Raw genomic sequence first — 12563 nt, forward strand, 5'->3', positions numbered from 1 at the left:
GGAGTCGATGGGGGAGCGGCAGTGGTCGACTCGCCGCTGTCCTCACGGCCAGGTAAATCAACCTAAGATACACGGACTTCAGGTACGCTATTCACGTAGCTGAAGTTGCGTATCTTAGGTCAATTCCCCCCCTAGTGTAGACCGAGCCTTGCAGGGCTTGCTGCTTCTATTGGACAGGAGCAATACATAGAGCTAGCTCTCCCCATGCAGGAGTCATCACAGGAAACTCCTTGAGGGGTTTTCCTGTGGGAGAGCAAAATCTGGCCCCCAGCTATTTTGCACAGAACAGTAACTAGTCAGGAACCTGATGCCTGACCTCACTGCTGTTGTGTTCTGTGCTTTTAGCATCACAGGGGGGTCACCAGATTTAACTGTTCAGTGTAAGTACCAGTGACAAAAACTCACCTCTCACTTTTTTTTTTTGTTTTTTTAGGTCCAATGGGAAACCCTGGCCCCCAGGGTCCTCTTGGCCCTTTTGGGCCATCTGGGGATCGAGGTTTTCAAGGACAACCTGGCCCTCTAGGTCCCGAAGGTACTTTTGAACAACACATGTTTCTTTGCCATGCAGCAGTGTGTGTGCCAGCCACTCAGCCTTGATAAGCTTTGATCTTAATAGCTGTACAGAATACTTTTATATAGTGTTCACTTGCATGAAAAGGGTTTATAGCAACCTGACAAAATCCTAGCTGTCCACTCACTTAGGATGAGGAAATATCATTGAGTAAGTTAGATATAATTCTTCTTCTTCTTATTTATTATTATTATTGTAATCAGTCTTCACTGATGAAGTATGTGCCTAGTCTAGTACATTTTCCTGAGTTGTGCAAGGCTGGTTTAAAATGGTAGTTGTAGCCTTCAGTTACATAGAACATTTTTGAATCACTGAAACAATTTAATAAATGATCATTTTCTTCTGATACTTGCAATAGTTTGCAAGACTAGAGAGCATGAGCATGTCTGGCGAGGGCTCTTGCAAAGATGTACCAAATGTAAACAGATGCTATTTGCTGTAAAAGAGGCAAAGTTCATACTGCGTATTTCATCACCCACTTTTCCTTTCCTATATTATCTTTCTCAAGTAACATTCATTAAGCACAATATCTTAATATCCAAAATACTACATACCACAGTATCAAGAATTCCAGTACACAGTAAGAAGTCTTACCTTTGCCTGTTGCATCAAAATAAGAAGCTCTGGGGAAAATTAATATATTCTAAATCGATAAGGGAGTTTCTCAAGATTAGAAAATGTAATATATATTTTATTTACCAATTAAAAAATTCTTAGCGATAAAGAACAGATGCTTTGTAATTATGCAAATCTGAAAAGTAGTTTAGAATATAGTCATTTCATCTAATCATATGTGATGCTTTCTTTGCTGAGTTCTGTACCAGTTTCTACCCCTGTGGGAATAAGGGATGAATACAAAGTATTGTGGGCCAAATCCTTAGGTCCTTACTTAGTTTTTAACTCAGCTGTTATTTCATACCCCAAGTAAGTAAGAGTTTGATTCAATACAGACTAAGTATATAGTAAAAGCTGAGACCCAGATCACCTTCTATTACAGGAGGCGGCCAGAAGGGCAGGAGAAAACAGATTCCAATCACAGAATTCCCTGCAAATCATTCATTGTTTAGGTTTATGAAGAGGGGATGAACTGATACAGGGGATCAGTGAGAGAGGGCAGCCTGAGGCTAACTCTTGCCTATGTTACACCAATTCTGCCCTTCTGGCTTTTCGGTAACAGCTGTGGGGAGCCACAAGGAACTATTTTATCTCCCTGATATAGCTATATGGAACGCAGAGGTCAGTCCACCAAAGAAGGCCCTGGAGGCATGTTCTGTCCCTGCTCCTACTTCAATCATATATGCAGCACCTTTTTGTACAAAACCACAATGGAGGGGCATCTCGGGGGTATGTAAATACATGACAGAGGTGGTATCTCTGCTTACATATAGTCATGGGGAATTCCTCACATAGAAAGGCCTCTCCCCATGTGGTTCCCAGTAAAAGGACTTAGCCCTGAGCAAGGACCTTGGGATTTGGCACTGTATGAACTGGTCATCTAGAAGAGTTTGCACATCACACAAAGCACCTCACCGTTCAACAATACCATATATTACAAAATCACATTGATTTTGGATTCCTTTTTGTTCTTGTGAAAACTATTTGCAGGCAGCATTCTAAGACATGTACTTTATATTTTGCCATTATTATTTATATCAGCATGAATAATGTCAGGTTCATACAAACTATTTCAGTTCTCATTCCATCCTTTGTTCTCTTTTATATGCCTGAAACTTGTTTCAATCCTGCCTGGCAATGGCTGCCATGGTCTGCTTTCCATTTGATGAATCCTTCAGGTTGCAGAGGTAAGCTGGAGAATGCCTTATTAACCAAATATTTGTTCTGCATGTCTGGGTTTCTTTCTGTACATTCCACACTCCCTGGATAGTAGTGCCATAGCTGGCAGCTAAGAATGACAGATATCATTATAATAGGCTGATTATAATCAATTTTAACATAGCTTGGTTGTGTTTACAGGCAGAGTGATCTTGTACTATGCCGAGGAGCCCCACAATAAAGTGTCAAATATGTGTGCATAGAATTCTGTATGCAAGTATATAAAATACAGGTGTTTTCTCTTAAGTGATCTGTCACATCTATTGTATTTCATTTTATCTGCTGTCACAGCAGACTCTTTCTAAATGAAGCCAACTAACCAAGACCCCAATCCTGCTATCAGATCACTAGAAGCTGACATTGACCCACCCCCTGACTTTGAACTAATCCAATAAGTCTTCTAGACCAGTGTTTCCCAAACTTGGGATGCCACTTGTGTAGGGAAAGCCCTTGGCGGGCCGGGCCGGTTTGTTTACCTGCCCCATCCACAGGTCTGGCCGATCGCTGCACCCACTGGCCACGGTTCACTGCTCCAGATCAATGGGAGCTGCTGGAAGCGGCAGCCAGTACATCCCTCGGCCCGTGCCGCTTCCAGCAGTTCCCATTGGCCCGGAGCAGCAAACTGTGGCCACTGGGAGCCGCAATTGGCCAGACCTGTGGACGGGGCAGGTAAAGAAACTGGCCCAGCCCGCCAAGGGCTTTCCCTATACAAGCGGTGTCCCAAGTTTGGGAAACACTGTTCTAGAAAATGTACTTATTACAGAATGCAAATAGTGAACAATACTAAGCAACAAACAATACATAAACTGTAGCCATTCGCTCGTGGCTTTCATTTAAAGTGAGTGAGTAATGTGGGATAGAACCCCTACTCCTTTACGCCCAGGCTGTATGTGGAGACATTCTCAGCAGCCTTCAGAGCATAGACAATGCAGTATATACTTTAACATGTGTTCAATGGAGTTAAAGGCTATGTTCTACCCAGGCTTCAACTCAGCCAGTTTAGCACATATTAAGGGCGGTGGTCCCTTGTCTACACTAGATTTTTAAAATGTATTAGCTAGCACATGCTAACAATACACCTTTAAATCCTAGGCTAAACATGGTCTGAAAGGAGAGTTAACCCCTATGTATCTCATGGATTAAAGATTTGGGAACCCAGACCCAGAAATGCAGTATAATATCAAAAGCAATGAAAAGGGGAATGTTGATCTCCCAGAGATTTTTGTTCCAATTTGTGTTATTTTAATTTTATTGCATAATTCCAGGTGACCCTGGTGAACCGGGAGAAACAGAACACTCCCTATGTCCCAAGACACCGGGTCCTCGTGGAGTAATAGGACAAAGAGGAGCTGAAGGGTCTGTAGGATTTCCAGGGCCAATAGGTTACCCTGGACCCCCAGGTAAGGCCTGTGATTTAAACACTTGGTAATTTAAGACAAACAGAACATTTAAGGCTTTGAGAAGTGTATTCTCTGCTCTCTTCATGCAAAGCTGTGTGGAGTGTACAGGGGTAGGAAGAGGAGGAAGGGGTGTTTAATATTTTGCCCAAAATGTTTTAGGCATTTTTCTCCTCTTATTTCTTGTATATGGCACAATGGCTAGGCTCATCAATAAGACAGTGAGAGATTTATTTGGAATTTTAACATATAAATGTCATTCTTGGTCAGTAAAATGAAAGCAAAAAAAAAATCCCTACAGTATTAGGTTTTATGACTTATTGAAATTCAGAATTACTATAAAATCTCATTTCTCATCATACCCCCGGTCATGCTGAAGAGTGCCTTCTTATGCTGCAAGTAGATTCATGGTAAGCAACCTGTGAAAGGGCAGCAGAATGGAGTCTGTAACAAATAACAAACATCTGTGTAATAAGCTTTTTGTGGTTTTGGAGGTTTGGAAACAAGACTGGGAGAGAGAAAATTGGGTAAGAAACATGACAGCTTCGTTGATCTTAGAACATCCTACATTGGGGCACTATGCAATACTGTGTATACCCTGAAACTCCTTCCCATTTGGTGCCAGCAATGATGATAATGCTGAACTAACTCATAAGAGTATGCGTGTCAGAGTAGAGAATTTAGTTACCGGGCTCTATCTTGTGCATGCTCCCTCTCTATCTCTAAATTGAGGAATCAGACTTTACAACCTCCTTCCGCTATTCAGATCTTGCATTAAAAAAAATAAAGCAGCACACCACACCAGTGGCTTCCGGAAACATATTGTTTAATACTGAGATACTTCATGCAGATAGGCATGCAGAGTGACTGAGAGATTTGGCTGCCAAAGTGCATTGTACTGTTTGAATCCAGAAGTACAGGGCATCATGCAATGGGGATGCCAACCTGATCAATAGTGTTCCTCCTTTTTACAAACACCCTCATGTAGCATTTATAAAAATGCTACCCAAGTTACTGGGCTAGGGAAAAATTTATTTGGAAAACTTAAATTTAACAATAATTATTAGCAGGCTAATGCTACTAAAAGGCCTGAAAGTACCCTAAAATGAGTTGGATGCATACTACAGTGTTTTGTGTCTCCTGGAACTTGGCAATGTAGTTACAATAGAAGAAAAATAGCCAGAGAAAGAATTTAAAAGGCAGCATGCAAGAGGCTGACATTCAGTGATTTTTTCTGGCAGATAAAAGATTATGCGGTAAAACAGCTGGTGGTGATTCCATTTGGCAACTTGATAGAAATGTGGAGGCTGTGTCTTAATTAGCTCTAGATAATGGGATACAACCAACACTCTTAGGCAGTTATCACCTAGGGAATTTGTGTTTTTCATCGTGGTATTACTGGATATCTTCATATCTTCAGAGGAAGATGCAAAGAATTAAGCATACAAATCTCACTAATGAGAATTGACCCTATCTCTAAGGAAACATGTTCCTCTTGAAATTCTCTCTCTCTCTCTGTAAGGAGCTGCCAAACACCACAACATCTGACATATGGAACTGTATCAAACTCAGAAAATCATCTGCTTAAAAATATCTAGTAACCATATCCAACGCTGTCTGCTGCCTTTGCAATCAAATATCAAGCACTCATTGGCACCATCTACTAATCAACAGTACATTGACATTAATATGGCATTTGTTGCACATCTGAGAAAGAGGTGATGCATTCTTTGAGGGATATCACAGGCTTATGGTGCCTTCTTTCTTCTCAACTGAACAAACAAGCCCAATTCAGCAAAGCCCATCTCTATTTAGCAAAGCATTCAAGCACATGCATACCTTCAACTTGACCTAAAGAGACTCCAGTACATGCCTAAATAATTTGCTGAATGGAGGCCTGAAAGACCAAGACCTGTTGTGAAACTAGTGATGTAAGAACTAAAGATACTTTTGATAAAAGTGGTACCACCTACCTGATTGGACCTAGGACAATCTGCCACCCAGTTTTGGAGAAGGGTGCAGAATCTAAAAGCAGCTTCAGGTCAGGAAAGCAGTGAGCTTGTTCTGAGGGACTGTTCAATTAGTCAAGTGGAAATAGACATTTTGGTACAGGCTTCCCCTGGTTTCAGTTTTTATTACAGAATTTTTTGCAGAGCTCTGCAAGATTGTAAACTTTGAGATCCAGAGGCAGACACATTTTGGAATAGGGACATGAACTCCAATTGGTGATAGCGATATCATCACACCACTGTATCTAACCTTGCAGTCACAGGGAAAGTGCACAACTCTTACACTCCCCCCATCATCCCCAGTACCAAGTTCTGTAATACTTATGTACTCTGCCTGTGTCATTTTTGAGTATTTTAAGAATATTTGGGGCAGGACTAGATACAACATTGTAAAGCAGGCCCCTGTGCACAGTACTATTAAATGACTCTTTGTACACTACGTGTTTGGACTGTGTTTACCTTTATATGCAGCCATATGAAGATAAAGTGCATTCTTCATTTTTGTCTAGGAAGTAAAGGTGAAGAAGGGTTGTTTGGCTTACCAGGTCAGGATGGCTCACCTGGTCCACCAGGACCCTCAGGTGACAAAGGTGTCATAGGAGAACGAGGATACACTGGTCCAGAAGGTAAGAATGATCACTTTCTGCTGCAAACATTTGTCAAGTTGACACAGATGAAAGGCAGAGTAATACAAAATATAGCTCCAATTCAGGAAAGCATCTAAGCATGTAGTTCAATTAGAGCTGTCAAGCAATTAAAAAAAAATCACTATTAATCACACTGTTAAACAATAATGAAATACCATTTACTTAAATATTTTTGGATTTTTCTATATTTTCAAGCATGTTGATTTCTATTATAACACAGAATACAAAGTGTACAGTGCTCACTTTATATTTATTTTTGATTACAAGTAATTGCACTGTAAACAAACAAAATATATAGTATTTTTCAATTCACCTAATACAAGTACTGTAGTGCAATCTCTTTATCATGAACGTTGAACTTACAAATGTAGAATTAGGTACAAAAAAACCTGCATTCAAAAATAAAACAATGTACAATTTTAGAGCCAGCAAGTCCACTCAGTCCTACTTCTTGTTCAGCCAATCGCTCAGACAAACAAGTTTGTTTACATTTGCAGGAGATAATGATGCCCACTTCTTATTTACAATGTCACCTGAATGCGAGGAAAGGCGTTTTCATGGCACTGTTGTAGCTGGCATCGCAAGATACTTACATGCCAGACGCGCTAAAGATTCATATGTCCCTTCATGCTTCAACTACCATTCCAAGGAACATGCATCCATGCTGATGACGGGTTCTGCTCAATAACAATACAAAGCAGTGCAGACTGACGCATGTTCATTTTCATTATCTGAATCAGATGCCACCAGCAGAAGGTTGATTATCTTTTTTAGTGGTTCGGGTTCTGTAGTTTCTGCATCGGATTGTTGCTCCTTTAAGACGCCTGAAAGCATGCTCCACATCTCGTCCCTCGGGGTATGTCTACACTACAAAATTAGGTCAATTTAATAAAAATCGATTTTTTACAAATCAATTTGATACAGTCGATTGTGTGTGTCCCCACTAAGTGCATTAAGTCAGCAGAGTGCGTCCACAGTACTGAGGCTAGCGTCAACTTTTGGAGCGTTGCACTGTTGTAGCTATCCCACAGTTCCTGCAGTCTCTGCTGCCCTTTGGAATTCTGGGTTGAGCTCCCAGTGCCCGATGGGGCAAAAACATTGTCGCAAGTGGTTCTGGGTACATGTTGTCAAGCCCCCCTCCTTCCGTCCCTCCCTCCTCCATGAAAGCAATGGCAAAAAACCATTTCTCACCTTTTTTCCTGGGTTACTCGTGCAGATGACATACCATGGCAAGCATGGAGCCCGCTCAGCTCACTGTCACTGTATGTCTCCTGGGTGCTGCTGACGGACGCGGTACTACATTGCTACACAGCAGCAGCTCCTTGCCTTTGCAAGTTAGCAAAGACAGTTAGCAGCAGTACTGCACCATCTGCTGCAGTCTCCTGGTTATTCCTGGCTGACCTCGGTGAGGTCAGTCGGGAGCGCCTGGGCAGACATGGGTGCTCCTGGCCGACCTCGGTGAGGTCGGTCAGGGGCTCCTGGACATAAATGGGAGTGACTCCAGGTCATTCTCTTCTTTAAGTTTCTTCTAATGGAGATTCAGTTCTGCCTGGAATATCATGCAGGCTGGAGGCTTTTGTCTCAGGCTGCTCTCCCAGCCAGCAGCACTGCGCGGTTGCACCTACCTCAGCCTATCCCTTGCTCCCATGGCTCATGAAGCCTGGACAGTAGTAAGGAGGCAGTTCAACTATAGGCTGAGCAAGTGCAGAATGGTGGTAGAATGTGCCTTTTGGATGTTTAAAAGCTTGCTGGTGCAGTTTACTGACTCAGTTAGACCTCAGCGAAACCAATATTCCCATTGTTATTACTCTTTGCTGTGTGCTCCACAATATCTGTGACAGTAAGGGGGAAATCTTTATGGCGGGGTGGGCGGTTGAGGCAAATCGCCGAGCCACTGATTACGCACAGCCAGACATGAGGGTGGTTAGAAAAGCACAGCAAGGCATGCTGCGCATCAGAAAAGCTTTGAAAACCAGTTTCATGACTGGCTAGGCTACACTATGAAAGTTATCTTTGTTTCTCCTCGATGAAAACCCACTCTCTTAGTTCAGTCTACTTCCCTGTAAGCCAACAGTCCTCCCCTCCCCCCTTTGATCACCGCTTGCAGAAGCAATAGTCATTGTTGTTTCAAATTCATGCCTTCTTTATTAATTGGACAAAGCCACATTGCACTTCAAAACTTATTTATTGAATGCCAGCTTTCTGTTGCTTGGGAAGTCCTCTGGGGTAGAGTGGTTGGGTGCCCGGAGGCCCCCCCCCACGTTCTTGGGTGTCTGGGTGAGGAGGCCGTGGAACTTAGGGAGGAGGGCGGTTGGTTACATGGGCTGCAGTGGCAGTCTGTGCTCCTGCTGCCTTTCCTGCACCTCAGCCATACGCCGGAGCATATCAGTTTGATCTTCCAGTAGCCTCAGCATTGCTTCCTGCCTCCTCTCCTCATGCTGATGCCACCTATCATCTTGCTCCCGCCACCTGTCCTCTCACGCATCCCTCCTGTCCTCGCGTTCATTTTGTGCTTTCCTGCACTCTGACATTGTCTGTCTCCACGTATTCTGCTGGGCTCTTTCAGTGAGGGAGGACTGCGTGAGCTCAGAGAACATTTCATCGTGAGTGCAATTTTTTCACCTTCTAATCTTTGCTAGCCTGTGGAACAGAGATATACAAGGAGTGCTGAAACATTTGCAGCTGCAGGAGGGAAAAAAAGGGAGAGTAGTCTTTAAAAAGACACATTTTGGAAAACAATGGGTAGACTCTTTCACAGTGAACCAAGCTGTTAACATTACATAGCATGTGTGCTTTCTTTACAAGGTCGCATTTTGCCTCTTATATTGAGGGCCTGCCGGTTTGGTGTGAAAGATCTCACACACAGTACCGGCAGGCAACAGAATTCAGCTTGCTGGCAGCCATGGTAAGTCAAAGTCTTTTGGCTTCTTTAACCTTCATAACATGTGGGAATGGTTTCAAACAGCAGCGCCCTCATTTCACATACCAAGCACCCATTGGGTTGGCCATTTAAAAGGAGGGTCTGCGGTTTTCGGGTTAACGTGCAGCACAAACCCAACTAAATCTCCCCCCCCCCCCCCGCCACACACACAATTCTCTGGGATGATCACTTCACCCCTCCCCCCATCGCGTGGCTAACAGGCTTTGGGAGTACATCCAGGAAAGCTTCATTGAGATTCCCTGGAGGATTTCCATTCCATCCCCATACACGTTAACAGACTTTTCCAGTAGCTGTACTGGCTGCAAAAGCATCCTAAGTCTTCAGGGCAAATTAATCATTAAAAACGCTTGCTTTTAAACATGTATTGTATGTACAAAGATACACTTGCCAGAGGTCCCTTCTCTGCCTTCTATGTCTGGGAGCCCTCCTTCGGTGGATTGTGAGGGTACTAGATCCAGGGTGATAAACAGTTCCTGGCTGTCGGGGAAAACAGTTTCTCTACTTGCTTGCTGTGTGCTATCTTTAACTTCCTCCTCCTCATCATCATCTTCCTCGTCCCTAAAATCTGCATCTCTGTTACTTGAGAATCCATTGATGAAATCCACGCACAGGGCAGGGGTAGTTGTAGGGGCACCCCCTAGAATGGCATGCAGCTCATCACAGAAGCGGCATGTCTGGGGCTCTGACCCCGAGCGGTCGTTTGCCTCTCTGGTTCTTTGGTAGGCTTGCCTGAGCTCCTTAAGTTTCATGCTGCACTGCTGTGGGTCCCTGTTATATAGCCTCTGTCCTTCATGCCCTTGGAGATTTTTTCAAATGTTTTGGCAATTTGTCTTTTGGAATGGAGTTCTGATAGAACAGATTCCTCTTCCCATACAGCGATCAGATCCAGTATCTCCCGTTCGGTCCATGCTGGAGCTCTTTTGCAATTCTGGGACTCCATGGTCACCTGTGCCGATGAGATCTGCACGGTCACCTCTGAGCTTGCCACGCTGGCCAAACAGGAAATGAAATTCAAAAGCTCTCGGGGCTTTCCTTTCTGCCTGACCAGTGCATCTGAGTTGAGAGTGCTGTCCAGAACGGTCACAATGGAGCACTGTGGAATAGCTTCCGGAGGCCAATACCATCAAATTGTGCCCACACTACTCCAAATTCAACCCGGCAAGGTCAATTTCAGTGCTAATCCTCTTGTCAGGGAGGAGAACAGAAATTGATTTTAAGAGCCCTTTAAGTCGACAAAAATGGCTTTGTCATGTGGACAGGTGCAGGGTAAAATCGATCTAATGCTGCCAAATTTGACCTAAACTTGTATTGTAGACCAGGGCTCAGATTTTGGAAGGCACTTCAGATTCTTAAATCTTGGATTGAATGCTGTAGCTATCTTTAGAAATCTCACATTGGTACCTTCTTTACATTTTGTGAAATCTGCAGTAAAAGTGATCTTAAAATGAACAATGTGTGCTGAGTCATCATCAGAGACTGCTATAACATGAAATATATGGCAAAAAGTATGTGAAACAGAGCAGGGGACATACAATTCTTCCACAAGGAGTTCAGTCACAAATTTAATTAACACATTTTTTTAACAAGCGTAATCAGCATGGAAGCATGTCCATGGTGGCTGAAGCATGAAGGGGCATACAAATGTTTAGCATATCTGGCATGTAAATATCTTGCAATGCCAGGTAAAAAAGTGCCATGCAAATGCCTGTTCTCACTTTCTGGTCACATTGTAAATAAGAAGAGGGCAGCATTATGTCCTGTAAATGTAAACAAACTTCTTTGTCTTAGCAATTGGCTGAACAAGAAGTAGGACTGAGCAGACTTGTAGACTCTAAAGTTTTACATTGTTTTGTTTTTGAGTGCAGTTATGTAACAGAAAAAAAATCTACATTTATAAGATTTCACTACTTGTATGAGGTGAATTGAAAAATACTATTTCTTTTGTTTATCATTTTTACAGTGCAAATATTTATAATATAAAATAATATACACTTTGATTTCAGTTACAACACAGAATAAAATATATATGAGAATGTAGAAAAACATCCAAAATATTGAATACATTTCAATTACTAAGCTATTGTTTAGCAGTGTGATTAAAACTGTGATTAATCACCATTAATTTTTTTGAGTTAATCGCATGAGTTAACTGCAATTAATCGACAACCCTACATTAAATCCATTACAGTAACCCTGTGTTAAAGTCCCATTAACTTTAAAGATAAGCATGTGCTTAATAGGGGTGTTTTCCTGAGTTGGGGCCTAAATGGTAACTTTCTGCAGATAATTAAAACTACATCTCAGATATGACTTTTGTTAACAAACTCGTCTTACTGATACCTGTTGTTGGTCACAAACATTATGCCTTTTCATACTTGTTCAAATCCAGCCCAGACCAGAAAGTCCTCATCGTGATCAGCATCTATGTGAAATTACTAGCTGGCCTCAGTCCATTTCTTAGTGGACATGTATCCATGCTGAAAAAAATCAGAGGCACAATTGGCACTGCTGATAGTCTCACAGCTCAAAGGATTCAGCGGGCAGGTGAGGGAACTACGCTTCAAATCAGGGTTGAGATGCAATATCAGGATAGCATGAACCACCTTGTGCTTGTACTGACCTTGACAATCCCTGGATAAGAACAGTACTTCAATGCGAATTGCATTCAATCTGGAACATTTGAGCATTAAAATTCATTCTGAAAAACGAAGTTGACACCTGTCTTGGCTGAAATATTTAAATGTTCAAGCAATCATCTTTGTTTTACCTCTTCTCCCTAAGGTCCACCTGGCCAAGCTGGGATCCCAGGACCACCAGCGCCTAAAATTAGAGCTGCTAGTGGGTTCCTCCTCATTCTTCACAGTCAGTCAGATAAAGAACCGTTTTGTCCTGAGGGAATGCCAAGATTGTGGATAGGATATAGTCTGCTGTATCTGGAAGGACAGGAGAAAGCTCATAATCAAGATCTTGGTAAGTATTGCAGTAAATGATGGACATTCTTTATTCATTATATCTCATCCAAAATGTTTTTGCCAGATATGTACTGCTCATAAACAAATGATGAGTGTATTGCAGCATATTGTATGAAGTTTTATTATGCAATAGTTGATATAGGAAGTGAGTGTATGATACTCAAAATACTGATCTTAGTGTCTAGGTGTTTCT

General features: G+C 42.3%; 2 protein-coding genes across 5 annotated transcripts in view; one reads left to right on the top strand and one right to left on the bottom strand.

Annotated features, from left to right (window-relative positions):
• Positions 1-12563, top strand: part of COL4A4 (collagen type IV alpha 4 chain) — a 137494-nt gene that overhangs the window by 120641 nt on the left and 4290 nt on the right. For all 4 annotated transcript variants that reach the window (XM_030574727.1, XM_030574728.1, XM_030574729.1 and 1 more), the window contains 5 exons: positions 434-532; positions 2365-2373; positions 3670-3804; positions 6320-6436; positions 12180-12368. In XM_030574727.1, the coding sequence (XP_030430587.1) occupies positions 434-532; positions 2365-2373; positions 3670-3804; positions 6320-6436; positions 12180-12368 (549 nt within the window). The remainder of the gene's footprint in view (positions 1-433; positions 533-2364; positions 2374-3669; positions 3805-6319; positions 6437-12179; positions 12369-12563) is intronic.
• Positions 4175-12563, bottom strand: part of RHBDD1 (rhomboid domain containing 1) — a 125400-nt gene continuing 117011 nt past the window's right edge. The window contains exon 8 of the mRNA XM_030574739.1: positions 4175-4245. Within this exon, the coding sequence (XP_030430599.1) occupies positions 4190-4245 (56 nt within the window). The 3' untranslated portion in view covers positions 4175-4189. The remainder of the gene's footprint in view (positions 4246-12563) is intronic.

Source organism: Gopherus evgoodei, chromosome 9 (assembly GCF_007399415.2).
Source record: "Gopherus evgoodei ecotype Sinaloan lineage chromosome 9, rGopEvg1_v1.p, whole genome shotgun sequence".
Classification (NCBI taxonomy): domain Eukaryota; kingdom Metazoa; phylum Chordata; order Testudines; family Testudinidae; genus Gopherus; species Gopherus evgoodei.